This window comes from Macaca thibetana, chromosome 15 (assembly GCF_024542745.1).
Source record: "Macaca thibetana thibetana isolate TM-01 chromosome 15, ASM2454274v1, whole genome shotgun sequence".
Classification (NCBI taxonomy): domain Eukaryota; kingdom Metazoa; phylum Chordata; class Mammalia; order Primates; family Cercopithecidae; genus Macaca; species Macaca thibetana.
The window spans coordinates 43563019-43580455 of NC_065592.1; the positions used below are offsets into that span (position 1 = coordinate 43563019).

The 17437-nt window shown below is 44.3% G+C and overlaps 1 protein-coding gene across 4 annotated transcripts in view; it reads left to right on the top strand.

Moving 5' to 3' along the window:
- Nucleotides 1–17437, top strand: part of FBXO10 (F-box protein 10) — a 68905-nt gene that overhangs the window by 17658 nt on the left and 33810 nt on the right. The window contains exon 1 of one of the 4 annotated variants that reach the window (XM_050762086.1): nt 7308–10585. The exons of 2 other annotated variants lie outside the window; for them this stretch is intronic. In XM_050762086.1, coding sequence (XP_050618043.1) covers nt 10574–10585 — 12 coding nt within the window. In that variant the 5' untranslated portion in view covers nt 7308–10573. Of the gene's footprint in view, nt 1–7307; nt 10586–17437 lie in introns of those variants that run through there. One more of the 4 variants, XM_050762082.1, reaches the window with a different exon arrangement.

Below are 17437 nucleotides of genomic sequence, written 5' to 3' on the forward strand. Positions count from 1 at the left end.
CTAGTACTAGCCTTGTGGCCCCATCTGACCTCAGGAGGGATCAGATATACAATCTTGTCATGTGCCCAGAAGGAAGGAAAACTGGAAGTAGTTGATGAAGAGCATTGATTCACAATACAATGTGCGTTGGATTTTTTAATCATCACAGCAAGGCTTTGGGGTGCTATCAAGGACCACAATTTATATGTGAGGAACCTGAGGCCAGAGAGGTTAAGTGACTCATTCAAGGTCACCTGCAACTGGACCCCAGGTCTTCTGGCTTTGAAATGATTGGTCTTTCCATGATACAGAGAGAGCCGCGTCACTGAAAGGGTTGAAGCTGAGGAAGAAGGATGCTGCATCAAAGTGTGGGTGGGGCCCTTTATTACAATCACCAGGGAGCTTGTTAAAAATGCACATAATTGGTTCCACTCCAGAGATTCTGATTCTGGAGGTCTGAAATGGAGCTAGGAATAGGCCCCAGGTGATTCTTAGGTGATGGTTGAAGAGCCACAATTAAAGAATCTCTGCTATGGGAGATCCTACTAAGTCTGGCTTAAAGAGTTTCTTTTTTCGGCCAGGTGTCGTGGCTCACGCCTGTAATCCCAGCATTCTGGGAGGCCGAGGCAGGTGGATCACCTGAGGTCAGGAGTTGAAGAGCAGCCTAGCCATGGTGAAACCCCGTCTCTACTAAAAATACAAAAAATTAGCCAGGCGTGGTGATGTGCACCTGTAATCCCAGCTACTCAGGAGGCTGAGGCAGGAGAATTGCTTGAACCCAGGAGGCGGAGGTTGCAGTGAGCCGAGATCATGCCATTGCACTCAAGCCTGGGCAACAAGAGCGAAACTCCATCTTAAAAAGAATTCTTTTTTCTTGATCTCTATAAGCTGCAATAGTGCTTAATTCTTTCTGTCTCACATTGTTATCAGCTGTGACAGCAAAGGTTGCTATCACCTAATGGGCAATACATTAATTATTCACCTAAAATTTGAGGTGGGGGCACGATGGGGGCTCCTTTCTGCTTATTCATTTACTTAAAAACACTGTTATTAAGCATGTACTTTGTGCTGCATATTGGATGGTATGTGGGGTTCTTGCTATATTCTCTATAACTGAATTGTGATAGCCTAGGGTATTCCTTATTGATGAGCTACTATGGGAAACGTGGCAAACCCATCTGGAACAGAAATTGTCAGTGCTGGGTACTATGGGATGTCACATGGGGCACACGATGCATTGACTGGGTTGAACACTTATAGAGTAAAGTAAACCAGGCTCAAGTTGACAGGGAAGCAGAGATGCATTTATGAGGGTTGGTGGTTGCGATTTGGGTCTCTTATAATCCCTCCTGAGACTTAGAATACTGACCATTAGCAATAAATTCCAGGAGAACCCTACTGGAAAGTCCTGCAAAAAGACCATATGGAAGCCTCTCACCTGGAAGGCTGTGTAGGTTAGGTTCCTTTAGTGTTAGCTGATTTCACTCTTGAACACCTGTCAGAGTTGCCGCTTGTAGAAGGAAAGAACATCATGGATAAAGCATCTCAGAAAGCGCACAGTGTGGTGCTCCCTGAAAGAAGAGTATAGGTTATACTCAGAGGAGCCGAGAAATCAAAAGCAGACTGGGGATTATGAGAACACAGAGCCTAACAAGTAGGTCAGAGCTCTTAGCAGTGATTAAAGATACTCCTTTCAGATGCAGCAGTTGGTCCTGGTTAAGATGAGATCGCCCACTGGGAGGAAATGTTTGGGTAGTTTGATGGTTAGCATACTTTCATATGGAAGGTTATGAAAATGGGGATAATGATGTCCTTTTGGTGGTTTTAAATTGAAGTGGCTAAATAATAAGGAAAGAAGAAATGAAACCAGGACAGCTAGAAAAGTGTTATAGATGAGCCCGTCTTTATAGGGAGATAGATAAGAAATGTAGAAAGATAAATGTAAATGGTGTGGGGACATAGTATATGTAAGCTGTTATGTGGGAGGGAGATTATCTGAGCTAGCTAGAAATGGATTTTGTGAACAGTCAAGGCCAGCTAGATGAAATGTAATATGTGAAGTAATTGAATTCAGAGAACCATGCATAGGTCACCAAAACTTTATGGAAAGACAGCAAAATAACATTTTAAAATTACTTCTCAAGTGAGGCAAGCCAAGAACATGGTTGGAGGAGAGGGCCTAACTGAGGCTGAGCTGCATCTACCCCACTCAGGGGTCCTGGCAGAGCTCCTTCCTTATGAGAATGACTTTGTGAGGAGAAAAGCAACATTCAAATTAAGTAATTAGAGGCAGAGCCATCCAAGGCCTCCGAAGGGGTAAAGAGGTCTGGGGTAAGGTTCAGAAGGGATGTAGAGTGCAAGGATATGAAGTTGTGAAGGAAAGAGTGAGTTATGTGAGAGTTCAATATAAAAGGGTTCATTTGAGCTGCCAGAGGTACTGCTCTCTTGTGATGATGGTCAGATCAGTTGTAGGTAATCATAAATCATCACTTACTGGCATCATTGCCTGAAAGAACCCATAGCCTGGGGAAAAAATCAGAATCCTACTCTCATAGTGCATGGACACGTAGACCCAGTATTGGAATAATCTAGGCACCCCGTAGCTAAGAATGCTCTCCTTATCTTTTCTGTTGCCCTGAGTAGTTGTAATAGAGAAAGGAGTCAACACCAGGTATTGAGTCTTCAGAAAGAAAAATACCCAGTCCCTATCATAAACAATCCAGTGGAGGACGCAGAAGGCTTAGAAACAATGACCAAGCCAGTAGAAAAAGCATCTCTAATACCCCCGTTGTGGTTTTGACATATTCCATTAAAGAATACAGAACAGGCCGGGTGTGGTGGCTCACACCTGTAATCCCAGCACTTTGGGAGGCCGAGATGGACGGATCACCTGAGGTCAGGAGCTCAAGACCAGCCTGGCCAACATGGTGAAACCCCCATCTCTACTAAAAATACAAAAATTAGCCAGGCGTGGTGGCACATGCCTGTAAAAACAAACAAACAAACAAAACAAAAATATCTTCAACCGACTTATTTTTTGACAATACAAAAGCAGTTCAACAGAGAAAGGATAACCTTTTTAACAAATGGTCCTGGGACAGTTGGATAGCCATAGGCTGAAAAGAAAAACTTCAACATAAACTTTACACTTCAATAAGAAATTAACTCAAGATGGACACAGGCTTAAGTATAAAGTGTAAACTATAAAACTTTTATAAAAAAAGACAGGAAAAAAATCTTTTTTTTTTTTTGAGATGGAGTCTCGCTCTGTCGCCCAGGCTGGAGTGCAGTGGCGCGATCTCGGCTCACTGAAAGCTCCACCTCCTGGGTTCACGCCATTATCCTGCCCCAGCCTCCTGAGTAGCTGGGACTACAGGTGCCTACCACCACAACTGGCTAATTTTTTTTTTTGTTTTGTTTTGTTTTTTTTTTTTTTTTTTTTGAGGCGGAGTCTTGCTCTGTTGCCCAGGCTGGAGTGCAGTGGCGCGATCTCGGCTAACTGCAAGCTCCGCCTCCCGGGTTCCCGCCATTCTCCTGCCTCAGCCTCCCGAGTAGCTGGGACTACAGGCGCCGCCACCACGCCCGGCTAATTTTTTTGTATTTTCAGTGAAGGGTTTCATTGTGTTAGCCAGGATGGTCTCGATCTCCTGACCTCGTGATCCGCCCGTCTCGGCCTCCCAAAGTGCTGGGATTACAGGCTTGAGCCACCGCGCCCGGCCGAGATGGGGTTTCATCGTGTTAGCCAGGATGGTCTCAATCTCCTGACTTCGTGATCCGCCCACCTCGGCCTCCCAAAGTGCTGGGATTACAGGTGTGAGCCACTGCGCCTGGCCAGGAAAAAAATCTTTAAGATCCAGAGCTAGGTAACAAGTTCTTAGACTTGACACCAAAAGCATAATTTATAAAAGGAAAAAAAGGTAAAACATGTGGTGATACTGTGGTGCTGGCGTAAGGATTGACAAATAGATCAATGAAACAATAAATAGTCCAGAAATAATCCCACACTACCATTGTTTGATTTTTTTTTTAAAAAGGCACCAAAGCAACCCAATAAGGAAAGGAGACTGTTTTCAACAAATGGTGCTAGAATAACTTGATATCCACATAGAAAAAGAAGGAACCTCAACCACTACCTCATACCATGACAAAAATTAATTCATGATGGATCATAGAACAGTATGTAAAAGTCAAAACCACAAAGCTTTTAGACAAGAGAGTATATCCATGACTTAGAAATTAACAAAGCTTTCTCAGAGCGAAGAAAATAATCATAAAAGGAAAGAAATGGTAAGTTAGACTTCATTAAAATTAAAAACTTCTCACCAAAAGATTCCATTAAGACAATGAAAAGGCAAACCACAGATTGGAAGAAAATATTCAAAGAACATATATCTGGCAAAGGACGTATAAAGAAGTCCTATAATTAAATATATAAAAAAAATTAAAAATAGACAAAAGGACCGGGCTCAGTGGCTCACACCTGTAATCCCAGCACTTTCGGAGGCCAAGGTGGGAGGATCACCTGAGGTCAGGAGTTTGAGACCAGCCTGGCCAACATGATGAAACACCATCTCTACTAAAAATACAAAAATTAGCCAGGCATGGTGGTGGGCACCTGTAATCCCAATTACTTGGGAGGCTGAGGCAGGAGAATCACTTGAACCTGGGAGGCAGAGGTTGGAGGTTGCGGTGAGCCCAGATCGCACCACTGTACTGTAGCCGGGGTGACAAGAGCGAAACTCCGTCTGAAAAAAAAAATAGACAAAACATTTGAACAAGTACTTCAAAAAGGAGATATATGAGTGGCCAATAATCACATGCAAAATATCTCAACATCGTGTGTTATGAAGAAAACGCAAATTAAAATCAAAATGATATACCATTACATACCCACCAGAATGATAAAATTTTAAAAACCAGCAACAGCTGGGCATGTTGGTTTGCTCCTATAATCCCAGCACTTTGGGATGCCGAGGCAGCAGGATCACTTGAGCCTGGGAATTCGAGGTTGCAGTGAACTATGATCACAACACAGCACTCCAGCCTGGGTGACAAAGTGAGACCCTGCAAAAAACAAACAAAAAACACCACAACAAATGTGGAGCAACTGTGCTGCTTATTCTTTCTTGGTAGGAGTGTAAAATAGTATAGCCTCTCTGGGAAAAGAACCTAGGAATTCCACTCCTAAGTACTGACTCAAGAAAAATTAAAACATGTCCACAAAAACACTTGCATAAGAATATTCACAGCAGCATTATCCATAATAACCCCAAACTGAAAGTAATTCAGGTTTCCATCAAGGAGAATTAATTTTTTTAAAACTGTTGTATATTAACACTTAATACAATGAAATACTACTGAGCAGTTAAAAAGTGAACTACATGCAATGAAATGAGTGAATCTCAAAATATTATGCTGAATGAAAGGAGCCTTACACAGAAGAATACATACTGCATGATCCCATTTATATGCAATTCTAGAACAGACAAAACTAATCTGTAGTAGAAAATCATGATAATGGGAATTTGAGGAGATAAAAAAAACAGTGGTTGCCTCTTGGGGTTGGGGTTGGAACTTGACAGAAGAGTCATGAGAACTTTCTAGGGTATTCCATTTCTTGATAGGGAGTTGTATTGCACATACGAATGCATTTGTCAGTTCTGCAAATACACACTATGGTACATCCATAGCATGGAATAGTCCTCAGCATCATAAACTTTTGATGCACACCTCAAGTAGGATGAGCCTCCACTGAATTACACTGAATGAAGAAAAGCCAGTCTCAATAGGTGACACACTGTATAATTCCACTTATATAACATTTTTGAAATGATACAATTTTAGAACTGGAGGACAGATTAATGGTTGCCATTAATTAATTCTGTTAGGGACAGAAGAGAGGAGGCAGGATGGAGATGTGTATAGTTACAAAAGGGCAACACAAGGGATCCATATGGTGTTGGAACCATTCACCATCTTTACTGGTGGTAGATACACAAAGTTACACAGGTGATAAACTTGTATAGAACTTAATACACATGCACAAGTGAGTACAAGTAAAACTGGAGAAATCTAAATTAGATGTTGGACTATATCAATGTCACTATGCTAGTGTGATATTATACTATAGATTTGCAAAAGGTTACCATTGGGGTAAACCAAGCAAAGAATGCAAAGGATATCTCTATTGTTTCTTATAACTGCATGTGAATCTACAATTTTCTCAATGAACATTTTTTAAAGACAGCTTCTTAAAGAAGCTGTTATGCTATCTTGACATACCACATAGCAAGGAAGCTATCAAAGGGTACAGGGGTTGTGCCAGAAGGACTGAGGAACCAATGTGGGGCCAAAGATAGCTTTGTTTGAATTTTAATAAAAGTAGGTATTTCAAAGACTTGAAACTCATAAAGTACGTTTTAGTCCATGACTTCATAATAATAGTTTTAAAATATACACTTGGCCAGGCGCAGTGGCTCACTCCTGTAATCCCAGCACTTTGGGAGGCTGAGGCAGGTGGATCATGAGGTCAAGAGATTGAGACCATCCTGGCCAACATGATGAAACCCTGTCTCTACCAAAAATACAAAAATTAGCTGGGCATGGTGCCCCGTGCCTGTAGTCCCAGCTACTCGGGCGGCTGAGTGAGGAGAATCGCTTGAACCCAGGAGGCAGAGGTTGCAGTGAGTCAAGATTGTACCACTGTACTCCAGCCTGGTGACAGAGCAAGAATCCATCTCCAAAAAAAAAAAAAAATATATATATATATATATATATATATATATATATATAACCTGAATTCCTGAATTGTTCACTGCTGGTCTGAATATGTCCCCCCAAAATTGATGTGTTGGAAACCTAATCCCCAATGCAACAGTGTTGGGAGGTAAAAGGTCATAAGGGCTCTTCCTCATGAATGGAAGGGTTTGTGGGGATGCATTCTCCATTCTTCTGCAGTGTGCAGACACAGATTTTTATCCCTCTTGCTTTTCTACCTTCCACCATCTAAGAACAGAGCGAGGACGTCCTCACCAGGTGCCAGCACCTTGATCTTGGACTTCCCAGGCACCAGAACTGTGAGAAATAAATGTCTGTTTTGTTTTGTTTTGTTTTGTTTTTTTCTTTTTTTGAGACAGAGTCTTGCTGTGTCATCCAGGCTGGAGTGCAGTGGCGTGATCTCGGCTCACTGCCAGCTCTGCCTCCTGGGTTCACACCATTCTCCTGCCTCAGCCTCCTGAGTAGCTGGGACTACAGGCGCCCGCCACCACGCCTGGCTATTTTTTTTTTGTATTTTTAGTAGAGATGGCATTTCACCGTGTTAGCCAGGATGGTCTCAATCTCCTGACCTCGTGATCCACCTGCCTCAGCCTCCCAAAGTGCTGGGATCACAGGTGTGAGCCACCGCGCCCGACCATAAATGTCTGTTTTTTATAGATGAGTCAGATTCAAGAATTCTGACACAGTTGCACTAAACAGACTAAGACATAAATTGGTACTGGAGGAGTGGGGTGTTGCTATAACAAACACCTAAAAATGTAGAAGCAACTTGGAAACAGATAATGGGTAGAGGCTGGAACAGTTTTGAAGCAAATGCTGGAAAATACTTCATTGACATGAACGCCACATTAAGGGTGGTTCTGGCCAGAGCCTGGGAAAAGAAGGGATATAGGGGAAGCCTCATTCTTCTTACAGATTACTCGAGTGGTTGCAACAGTGAAGACTAGTCTGATGAGGTCTCAGACAGAAATGAGGAATAAGGTACTGGAAACTGGAAGAAAGGTTATCTTTCTTATAAGGTGGCAAAGAATTTGGCTGAATCAATGTCTGTGTCCTAGGACCCTATAGAAGGAGAAAAGAGAGAAAGCTAGGAAAGCTAGGTGATTTGGCAGAAGAAATCTCTAAGCAGCAAAACATTCACAATGTTGCGAGACTGCTTCTAACTGCTTATAGTAAAATGGGAGAAAAAAGGATTTAAAGACAATTTATAATTAAAAGGGAAGCAGAACACAAAGATTTGAAAAACTCTCAGTCTGGTTATGTAAAGAATTTTTAAAATGGTTTAGAAGAGAAAACCAAGGGTGTGGCCAAGTGACCATTTGATTTTCAAGGCTGCTTCTGCCGTCACAGGCCTTGAATGCTAATGCTATGAGGGCAAACCAGCTTAAAGGGACAGGCCCAAGGTACTCTTGGAACCTTGGAGCTCATTGCTTAGGGATGTTTCAGGCCTCTGTTCCCTGGTCACCCCACTGGTGGCTCAAGCAGGCCCAGGTGTGGCTGGGCTACAGATCCCAGGGCACAAGCAGTCTACCTTGGTGCTATCCCCGTGGGGCTAACTGTAGACTTGCCGAGTGCAAGAGCTGTGGAGTCATGTGTGCCTCTACCTAGATTTCAAAGGATGCTGCAGGGAGCCCCTATTTGGGCTCCAAGTAGAGTGACCTAGTGGAGTCTTGGAAGCAGGGCCACTAGCACATAGCACCAGCCTGGGAAAGCCACAGGTATTAACTGCAAACCTTCAGAACTGTGTGGGCTATGTCTAGCAATGCTGTGGAGGCAGGGCCTTCCAGGGCCTTGGAGACCCAGCCCCCAACCCATTGTGTCCAGAAGGTTGGACATGGAGTCAAAGAAGATTATTCTCCAGCCTTAAGATTTAGTGTTGTTTGCCCTGTTTTGGACTTACTTCAGACCAGTGACTTTTTTCTTCTTGTCTGTTTCTCTCTTGCAGTGGGAATGTCTATCCTGTGCTATCCCACCATTGTATTTTGGAAGCACATAGCTTGTTTGATTTTACAGGCTCACAGCTGGAGGGGAATTTGCCTTAGGATGAATCATGCCTTGACTGTCATCCGTATCTGGTTTAGATGAGACTGTGGACTTAGACTTTAAAATTGATGCTGGAACAAGTTAAGACTTTTTGGGGCTATTGGGATGGATGCACTTTGCATGTGAGAAGGACATGAATTTTGAGAGCCAATCACTTTCAGAGAACAACAGGGAACCCATTCATTATCTTGAAAACTGAGAAATAGGCTGGGTGCAGTGCCTCATGCCTGTAATCGCAGCACTTTGGGAGGCTGAGGTAGGTGGATCACTTGAGGCCAGGAATTCAAGACCAACCTGGCCAACATGGGTAAACCCCATCTCTACAAAAACTACAAAAATTAGCTGGGCATGGTGGTGGGCGCCTGTAGTCCCAGCAACTTGGGAGGCTGAGGCAGAGAATCGCTTGAACCTGGAAGGCTGAGATCATTGAACCTTCCGTGAACCTGGAAGCCAAGATCACGCCACTGCACTCCAGCCTGGGCAGCACAGCAAGACTCTGTCTCAAAAAAAAAAAAAAAAAAAGAGGCTGGGCACGGTGGCTTATGCCTGTAATCCCAGCACTTTAGGAGGCTGAGCTGGGCCAATCACTTGAGGTCAGGAGTTTGAGACCAGCCTGGCCAACACAATGAAACCCCGTCTCTACTAAAAATACAAAAATTACCCATGCATTGTGGCAGGTGCCTGTAATACCAGCTACTCAGGAGGCTGAGGTGGGACAATCACTTGAACTTGGGAGGTGGAGGTTGCAGTGAGCCAAGATCATGCCTCTGCACTCCAGCCTGGGCAACAGAGTGAGACTCTGTCTCAAAAAAAAAAAAAAAACACCAAAAAATGGAAACAAAACAAAAGAAGAAAACTGAGAAATAAAAGGAAAGCATCAAGCTGGCTCTTCCTGTATGTACTGTGCCACTGGATAACCAAATAGTGGATGAATAGAATTACAAAATCTCCTTATAAAATTATTTCAGCTAATCAAAGCCAAATGAGTTTTGATGGGGCTTGGTTTTTGTTTTGTTCTGTATTGTTTTTGGTGTTCTTTGGTAAATTAAGAGCATTAACATTTCGTTACCACCAATGAATTGCTGGATAGAGGCATTGAGCACCACTGGCTACTAACATCAAAAAAGAGACAACCAGAAATGTGGCTCCTAATAAAAAGGTGCAATGCCACTTGTAGTGTTGCTAAAGGGGTTGAGCCTGAGTTTGAGCAAGCCTCTGGATCCAGCTGCCAGCATGCAGGAAGTGCAGGTGACAGGAACAAGTGAACTCTCCTTCAAGTAATACGTACTGTCAGCAAAATTCAGACCATGAGAAACTCTGGTCAGATGAGTCAGGGTTTTCAACAAATAAATTCTAAAGAAAAGATAGAGGGGAACCGGCAGATGAAATGAGAATCAAAAGACCTATCAAAGCCACAAACTTGGCCGGGCGCGGTGGCTCACGCCTGTAATCCCAGCACTTTGGGAGGCTGAGGCAGGCGGATTACGAGGTCAGGAGCTCGAGACCATCCTGGCTAACACAGTGAAACCCCGTCTCTACTAAAAATGTGAAAAAATTAGCCGGGCGTGGTGGTGGGCGCCTGTAGTCCCAGCTACTCGGGAGGCTGAGGCAGGACAATGGCGTGAACCCGGGAGGCAGAGCTTGCAGTGAGCCAAGATCCCGCCACTGCACTCCAGGCTGGGCGACAAAGCAAGACTCCTTCTCAAAAAAAAAAAAAAAGAAAAAGAAAAAGCCACCAACTTAAGGACAAAACTAAAAACTCTGGCCTCTAAGGATGCATAATGAGGTGATAAAACCATAAAGAAATGCTCAGATGTGAATTCTACACAAATCAAGACTGAACTTACTTTTTGAGGAAGGGTTGGAATGGGGGACACAGAGAGGCTTTTAGGGCGCTGGCAACATTTTGTGTTTGATCCAGGTGGTGGTGAACAGGATACTTGCCTTGTAAAATGATTCCCTGAACTACACATTTGCTTTGTGTGATCTGTGTTTTGTTTCACGTTTAAAATGTTGGCTAGAGCTGTTCTCCGGGTGCTGTAGGAGCCCAGGGGAGTCACTTAATTTCTGAGGGGAGAGGATAAGGAAAGGTCCTCTGAAAGGTATTATTGGGAAGGCGAGGGTAGGTTGGGAGCAGTGTCAGAGATGAGGCTAGAGAAAGACAAGCTCACAACTGATCTTCTGTACTAGGCTTGACCCAGGACTCCATGGGGAACCACTGAGGAATTTTAAGCCAACAAGTGACAAGATCAGATTTGTATTTTAGAAAGATCCCCGGGCGCGGTGGCTTACACCTGTAACGCCAGCACTTTGGGAGACTGAGGCGGGCGGATCATGAGGTCAGGAGATCAAGACCATCCTGGCTAATACGGTGAAACCCCATTTCTACTAAAAATACAAAAAATGAGCCGGGCATGGTGGCACATGCCTGTAGTCCCAGCTACCCAGGAGGCCGAGGCAGGAGAATCGCTTGAACCCAGGAGGCAGAAGTTTCAGTGAGCCAAGATGGCACCACTGCACTCCAGCCTGGGCAACAGAGGGAGACTCTGTCTCAAGAAAAAAAAAAAAAAAGAAGAATCTGTCATAGTAATCCAAACCAAAGAAGTAATGCAGGGACAGGGAGGTTAGTGAAGAAAGTATTGATAGGAGAGATTGCTTAAGGAGGCAAAAACACAGGACTTCAGAGAATATTGCGTAGAGAGGGAGGGAAGGAGGGAGAAAAGAAATCAAGGAGGTTTCTCTAGTTCTGTCTTGGGCAGCTAGGTGGAAAATGATGGTGTTATTATTAACCCAGGAATACAGTACAGGTGGTGGAGCAGGGATTGGGAGAGATGATAATATATACTATTTTAAAAATGGAGATGATGTTTACATGCAATGATATGCACAGAGCTGAAGCATACAATCCAGTGAACTTTCTATTTTTTATTTTTTATTTTTTGAGATGGAGTCTCGCTCTGTCACCCAGGCTGGAGTGCAGTGGCACAGTCTTGGCTCACTGCAACCTCTGCCTCCCAGGTTCAAGTGATTCTCCTGCCTCAGCCTACCAAGTAGCTGGGATTACAGGCACGCACCATCACGCCTGGATAATTTTTGTGTTTTTAGTAGAAACGGGGTATCACCATGTTGGCCAGGCTGGTCTCAAATTCATGACCTCAGGTGATCCACCCGCCTTGGCCTCCGAAAGTGCTGGGATTACAGGCATGAGCCACCGCACCCAACCTCCAGTGAGGGTTTTTTGATGTATGCACCCATATAACTAACACACCAGTCAAGATATAAAACATTTCCTTCACCCTAAAGTTCCCTTGTAACCCCTTCCAGTTAATCTCCACCTTGCTGGCAAGCACTGTTTTGTTGTGTTTGTTTTTTGAGACAGGGTTTTGCTGTCGCCCAGGCTGGAGTGCAGTGACACCATCAGCTTATTGTAACCTCAAACTCCTAGACTCAAGGGATTCTCCCACCTCAGCCTCCTGAGTAGCTGGGACTACAGGTGCACACCACCATGCCTGGCAAAACTTTTTTAACTTTTTTGTAGAGACAGAGTCTTGCTATGTTGTCCAGGCTGATCTCAAACCGGACTCAAGCTGTCCTCCCACCTCAGCTTCCCAAAGTGCTGGCATTACAGGGGTGAGCCACTGTGCCTGGCCTAAGCGCTATTTTGATTTTTATGACCAAGGCTAGTTTTGTCTTTTTTGTTTGTTTTGTTTTGTTTTTTGAGATAAGTGGCTTGCTCTGTCACCCAAGCTTAAGTGCAGTGGCTCAATCCTGTTTCACTGCAGCCTTGATTTCCTGGGCTTAAGTGATCCTCCCACCTCAACCACCCTAGTAGCTGGAACTATAGGTGTGCGTCACCACACTCAGCTAATTTTTTGTTTTTTGTTTTGTTTTGTTTTTAGAGATGGGGTCTCAGCATGTTACCTAAGCTGGTCTCAAACTCCCAAACTCAAGTAGTCCACCTACCTGGACCTCCCAAAGTGCTGGGATTACAGGCATCTGCCACTGCGCCCAGCCCCAGCATATTATTTTTGAGGTTCATACATGTCCTTGTCTACATCAATGGTTTATCCCTTTTTATTGCTGAATAGTACTCGGTCATACAAATACACCAGAACTTGTTTATCCACACTTCTGTTGATGGACATTTGGGTTGTTTCCAGTTTGTTTGTTTTACTATTATGAATACAGCTGCTGTAAACATTCTTGTCTAAGTCTTTGTAAACACCTATTTCCATTTATCTTGTATAAATAACTAGGAGTGGAACTCCTGGGTCATAGGATAGGCCTGTATTTAACTGTAGAAGAAACTGAAACACTTTTCTAAAGTGATTCTAAGGCCAGACGTGGTGGCTCACACCTGTAATCCCAGCACTTTGGGAGGCCAAGGCAGGCGGAGATCACTTGAGGTCAGAAGTTTGAGACCCGCCTGGCCAATATGGTGAAACCCTGTCTCTACTAAAAATACAAAAATTAGCCAGGCATGGTGGCACGCACCTGTAGTCCCAGCTACTTGGGAGGCTGAGGCACGAGAATTGCTTGAACCTGGGAGGCAGAGGCTGCAGTGAGCAAAGAGCATGGCCACTGCATCCAAAAAAAAAAAAAGACATCTCTAGGAGTTACTCCATGATTTCTCAACCTATTAGTGAAGGTCTTTTGCCAACTTTGTTTTGTTTTGTCTTTCACTATGTCTTCTCCCCTCTTATTAAACTGTCAGCAACTTGAGCACAGAGACCATGTCTTAATCCCGATTTATTAATATTTTCTCTTAGGATCTGTTACATAATAAGGCTTAATAGATGTCTATCGGATGAGTGAACGAACAAAATTAAACACAGAAGTTAAGTGGAAAATTAGAATAATTTTCATAGCAGGTGATCCCTACTACATCCGATGAAGTCTTGCCTTGAACATGTGCAGCCCAGCCTTCAGCCTAGGAACTGCCCCTCCTCCCCCACCCCCTCTGTGCTATTCAGTCTATTCTGGTACCTCGCCTCACAAATGCAAGCCTCTTCAGCAGCACAGAACTCAAATCTGCCTTCCTGGTGGGACTGCCACTCTGCTTGGGCTCCATCTCTTTACACCATAGTAAGAAAGTGCCTCAGAATGAACGCCAGGATGTTCTTGGCACTCACCTCCTATGTTTCCTTTCTTTCAAAACTCAGTCTTTTTTTTTTTGAGATGGAGTTTCGCTCTTGTCCAGGCTGGAGTGCGATGGTGTGATCTCAGCTCACTGCAACCTCCGCCTCCCGGGTTCAAGCGATTCTCCTGCCTCAACCTCCTAAGTAGCTGGGATTATAAGTGTGCACCACCACACCCGGCTAATTTTGTATTTTTAGCAGAGACAGGGTTTCATCATGTTGGTGAGGCTGTTCTTGAACTCCTGACCTCAAGTGGTCCACATACCTCGGCCTCCCAAAGTGCTGAGATTACAGATGTGAGCCCCCGCACTCAGCCAAAAGTCACAGTCTTGAGCAGCTTACTGCTCAGTGCCTGAAAACACATATTCACTTGCCTCATATATTTTGTCCAGCTTTATAGTTGTTTATGGCAGGAAGGGAATATCCAGTTTCAGTTATTCTGTCATGGCCTGAAGTGGAAGTGAGGGTTCCATTTTGGACATGATGTTCAGTTTTTGGTATCTATGGAACATCCAGGTAGAAATGTCCAAAAGAGAATTGGATATTCACGTGTGGAGCTTGAAAGATGATTGGGGCTAGACATTTGGATTTTGTAGTCATGCATTTCCAGTGGTAGTTGAAGCCAAGGGAATGGACGTGAATTGCTCAGCTACAAAGTGGATAGAGAATGAGTAGAAGAACAATTTTCTCTTAAAAAGCCTGAACGGCCAGGCTTGAGGCTCATGTCTGTAATCCCAGCACTTTGGGAGGCCAAGATGGGCTAGATCACAAGGTTAGGAGTTCGACACCAGCCTGACCAACATGGTGAAACCCCATCTTTACTAAAAATACAAAAAAATTAGCCGGGCATGGTGGTGCACACCTGTAACCCCAGCAACAGCTACTCAGGAGGCTGAGGCAGGAGAATCACTTGAACCTGGAAGGCAGAGGTTGCAGTGAGCCGAGATCGCGCCACTGCACTCTGGCCTGGGTGATACAGCGAGACTCTGTCTCCAAAAAAAAAAAAAAAAAAAGCCCAAGAATGTATAACTAAAGAAATAAATGAAGAACAGGAAACATCAGTGTCATAGAAGCTGCCATAAATAAACTGGTGTCCATCTTGGGGAGTGGCAGATGCCAACTTTTCTCTCTTAGTAAAGTCTCACTGCTGATCATTAGAGAAGAACCTACTCACCTGGGCTCCAGTATGAATCTGCAGAATTAAAGCCACGCCTGTCTTGAGGAAGCTCAGCATTTCTTCCAGACATAATCATACATTTGTGCTCCTAGCCTTCTTGGGGCTTAGATAACTGACAAGTATGATTAGCATTTTCATAAAATTGAGAGGATACCCAAGGCCCTAGAGAGGTCAACAATTTGATGAAGGTCAGTTGTTTCTAGTCCTACTTTATTTATTTATTTATTTATTTATTTATCTATGAAATGGAGTCTCACTCTGTCACCCAGGCTGGAGTGTGGTGAGGCAGTCTTGGCTCACTGCAACCTCTGCCTCCTAGGTCCAAACGATTCTCCTGCCTCAGCCTCCCAAGTAGCTGGGATTACAGGTGGCCACGACCACGCCTGGCTAATTTTTGTTTTGTTTTGTTTTGAGACAGAGTCCTGCTGTGTCGCCTGGGCTGGAGTGTAGTGGCACGATCTTCACTCACTGCAACCTCCACCTCCCGGGTTCAGGCAGTTCTCCTGTCTCAGCCTCATGAGTTGTTGGGACTATAGGCACACGCCCCGAAGCCTGGCTAATTTTTTTGTATTTTTAGTAGAGGCAGGGTTTCACTATTTTGGCCAGGCTGGTCTCGAACTCCTGACCTCAGGTGATCCACCTGCCTTGGCATCCCAAAGTGCTGGGATTACAGGCACGAGCCACTGCACCCAGCCAAATTTTTGTGTTTTTTAGTAGAGACGAGTTTTCACCACGTTGGCCAGGCTGGTCTGGAACTCCTGACCTCAGGTAATCCACCCACCTTGGCCTCCCAAAGTGCTGGGATTATAGGCGTGAGCCACCATGTCCGGCCATTTTTCTAGTTTCTACTTTCTAGTTGTCTAGGGACTTGGGTTTCAGACTTGGAAGTTGCTCTAGGTCATCTACTCGGTCCCCTTGTTTTTTAAGTGGGAAAATTGACACTCATAAATGAGAGACCTTGAACTAGGTATAAAAACAAGTAAATGAAGCCAGCTTACATTATCAGGGATATCTGATGGCATTCAAAGGGCAAGGATAAAGCTGGGCTTTGAGAATAGACTAGAGCCATGACCTGCAGTGCTATAGAAAACTGGACGCCCCTTGCTTCTGCCCTTTTCTCTGCTTTTTTCTGTGTCTCTAATTTATTCTTCTCTCAATGTAGATCAGCTTCTTCTGTCTTTTCTCCTCCTATGCCCCAGCCTGGGGAAAATGATCACCAGAGGCTATTCCTGAGTTTATAGCTTAGGAAAGAGGCCACTCATTCCCCACCATTCAGGAATGAGGCCAGCCTGATTCTAGAATTGCAACTCCTGTTCTCCTGGGAAAGGTCTCGATGGCCCCTTTAGAACCATCCAGAGTCCAATCAGTAGCAGTCAAGGGGTCGGGGATCCTTTGTTCTACACACACATCTGCTGGGAGCCTTACCTCTATAATCATGTGATTTAAATCACTGGTAGGGGAGAAGAAGATTTTCCAGAAAAAGCAATAGGTAGATGGCTGGGCAGCCAGCCCATAGGGGTTCAGAATAACCAATTAACTGCTCAGGATAACCAATGGCAGAGCCAGGACCAAAACCCACAGCATCTGATTCAGCAGTAGTCTTTCCTGGGGCTGCCCCACATGGGGAAACAGTAATTACTTGATCTGGGAATGAGCAGAGACAGACAGATGGACAGTCACTGCCTCAGTTCTTTCCTAATAGTATGAAGAGATAGAGGTCTCTTCCCTGAGAGTGTAGGGGATCCAGAGCTCTAGGAGCCTAACAGCCAAAGGTGTGTTCCCTCTTAGGAGTCCAGACTCTTCTAGTTGCAAGTCATAGAAACCCAAATCAAACCAGCTTGAGCAAAAGGGGGATTTAGTAGAAAGCCATTAGGATATCCTACAAAATTGAAGGAAGAACTGTAGATTCTAAGACATCTTTAAGAATCTGGAATTGGTGCTATCAGGACACACACACGCATGTGCTCACCTTGTTTTCTTCCTCTTTTTAAAGTGTCATATTTCTGTTTGGCTTTTATACCACAAAGTTTTTTCCACACGGTGGTGAACCTGGCAGTTCTGGAGTCATAGCCTTATAACATCTGACCATAGAGAAAAGAGAGTCTTCCTTGCTAATTCTTGGTAGAAAAATCTAGAGTAGGATTCACATTGAAAGGATGGGTCCTCTGACTGGCTGGGCCTCGTTTATTTGCTCACCCTTGGGCTCAGGAGATGGCAGGGGGTATTTTAAGAAAGGTACTGGAGGCCGGGTGCGGTGCCTCACCCTTGTAATCCCAGCATTTTGGGAGGCCAAGCCGGGCAGATCACCTGAGGTTGGGAGTTT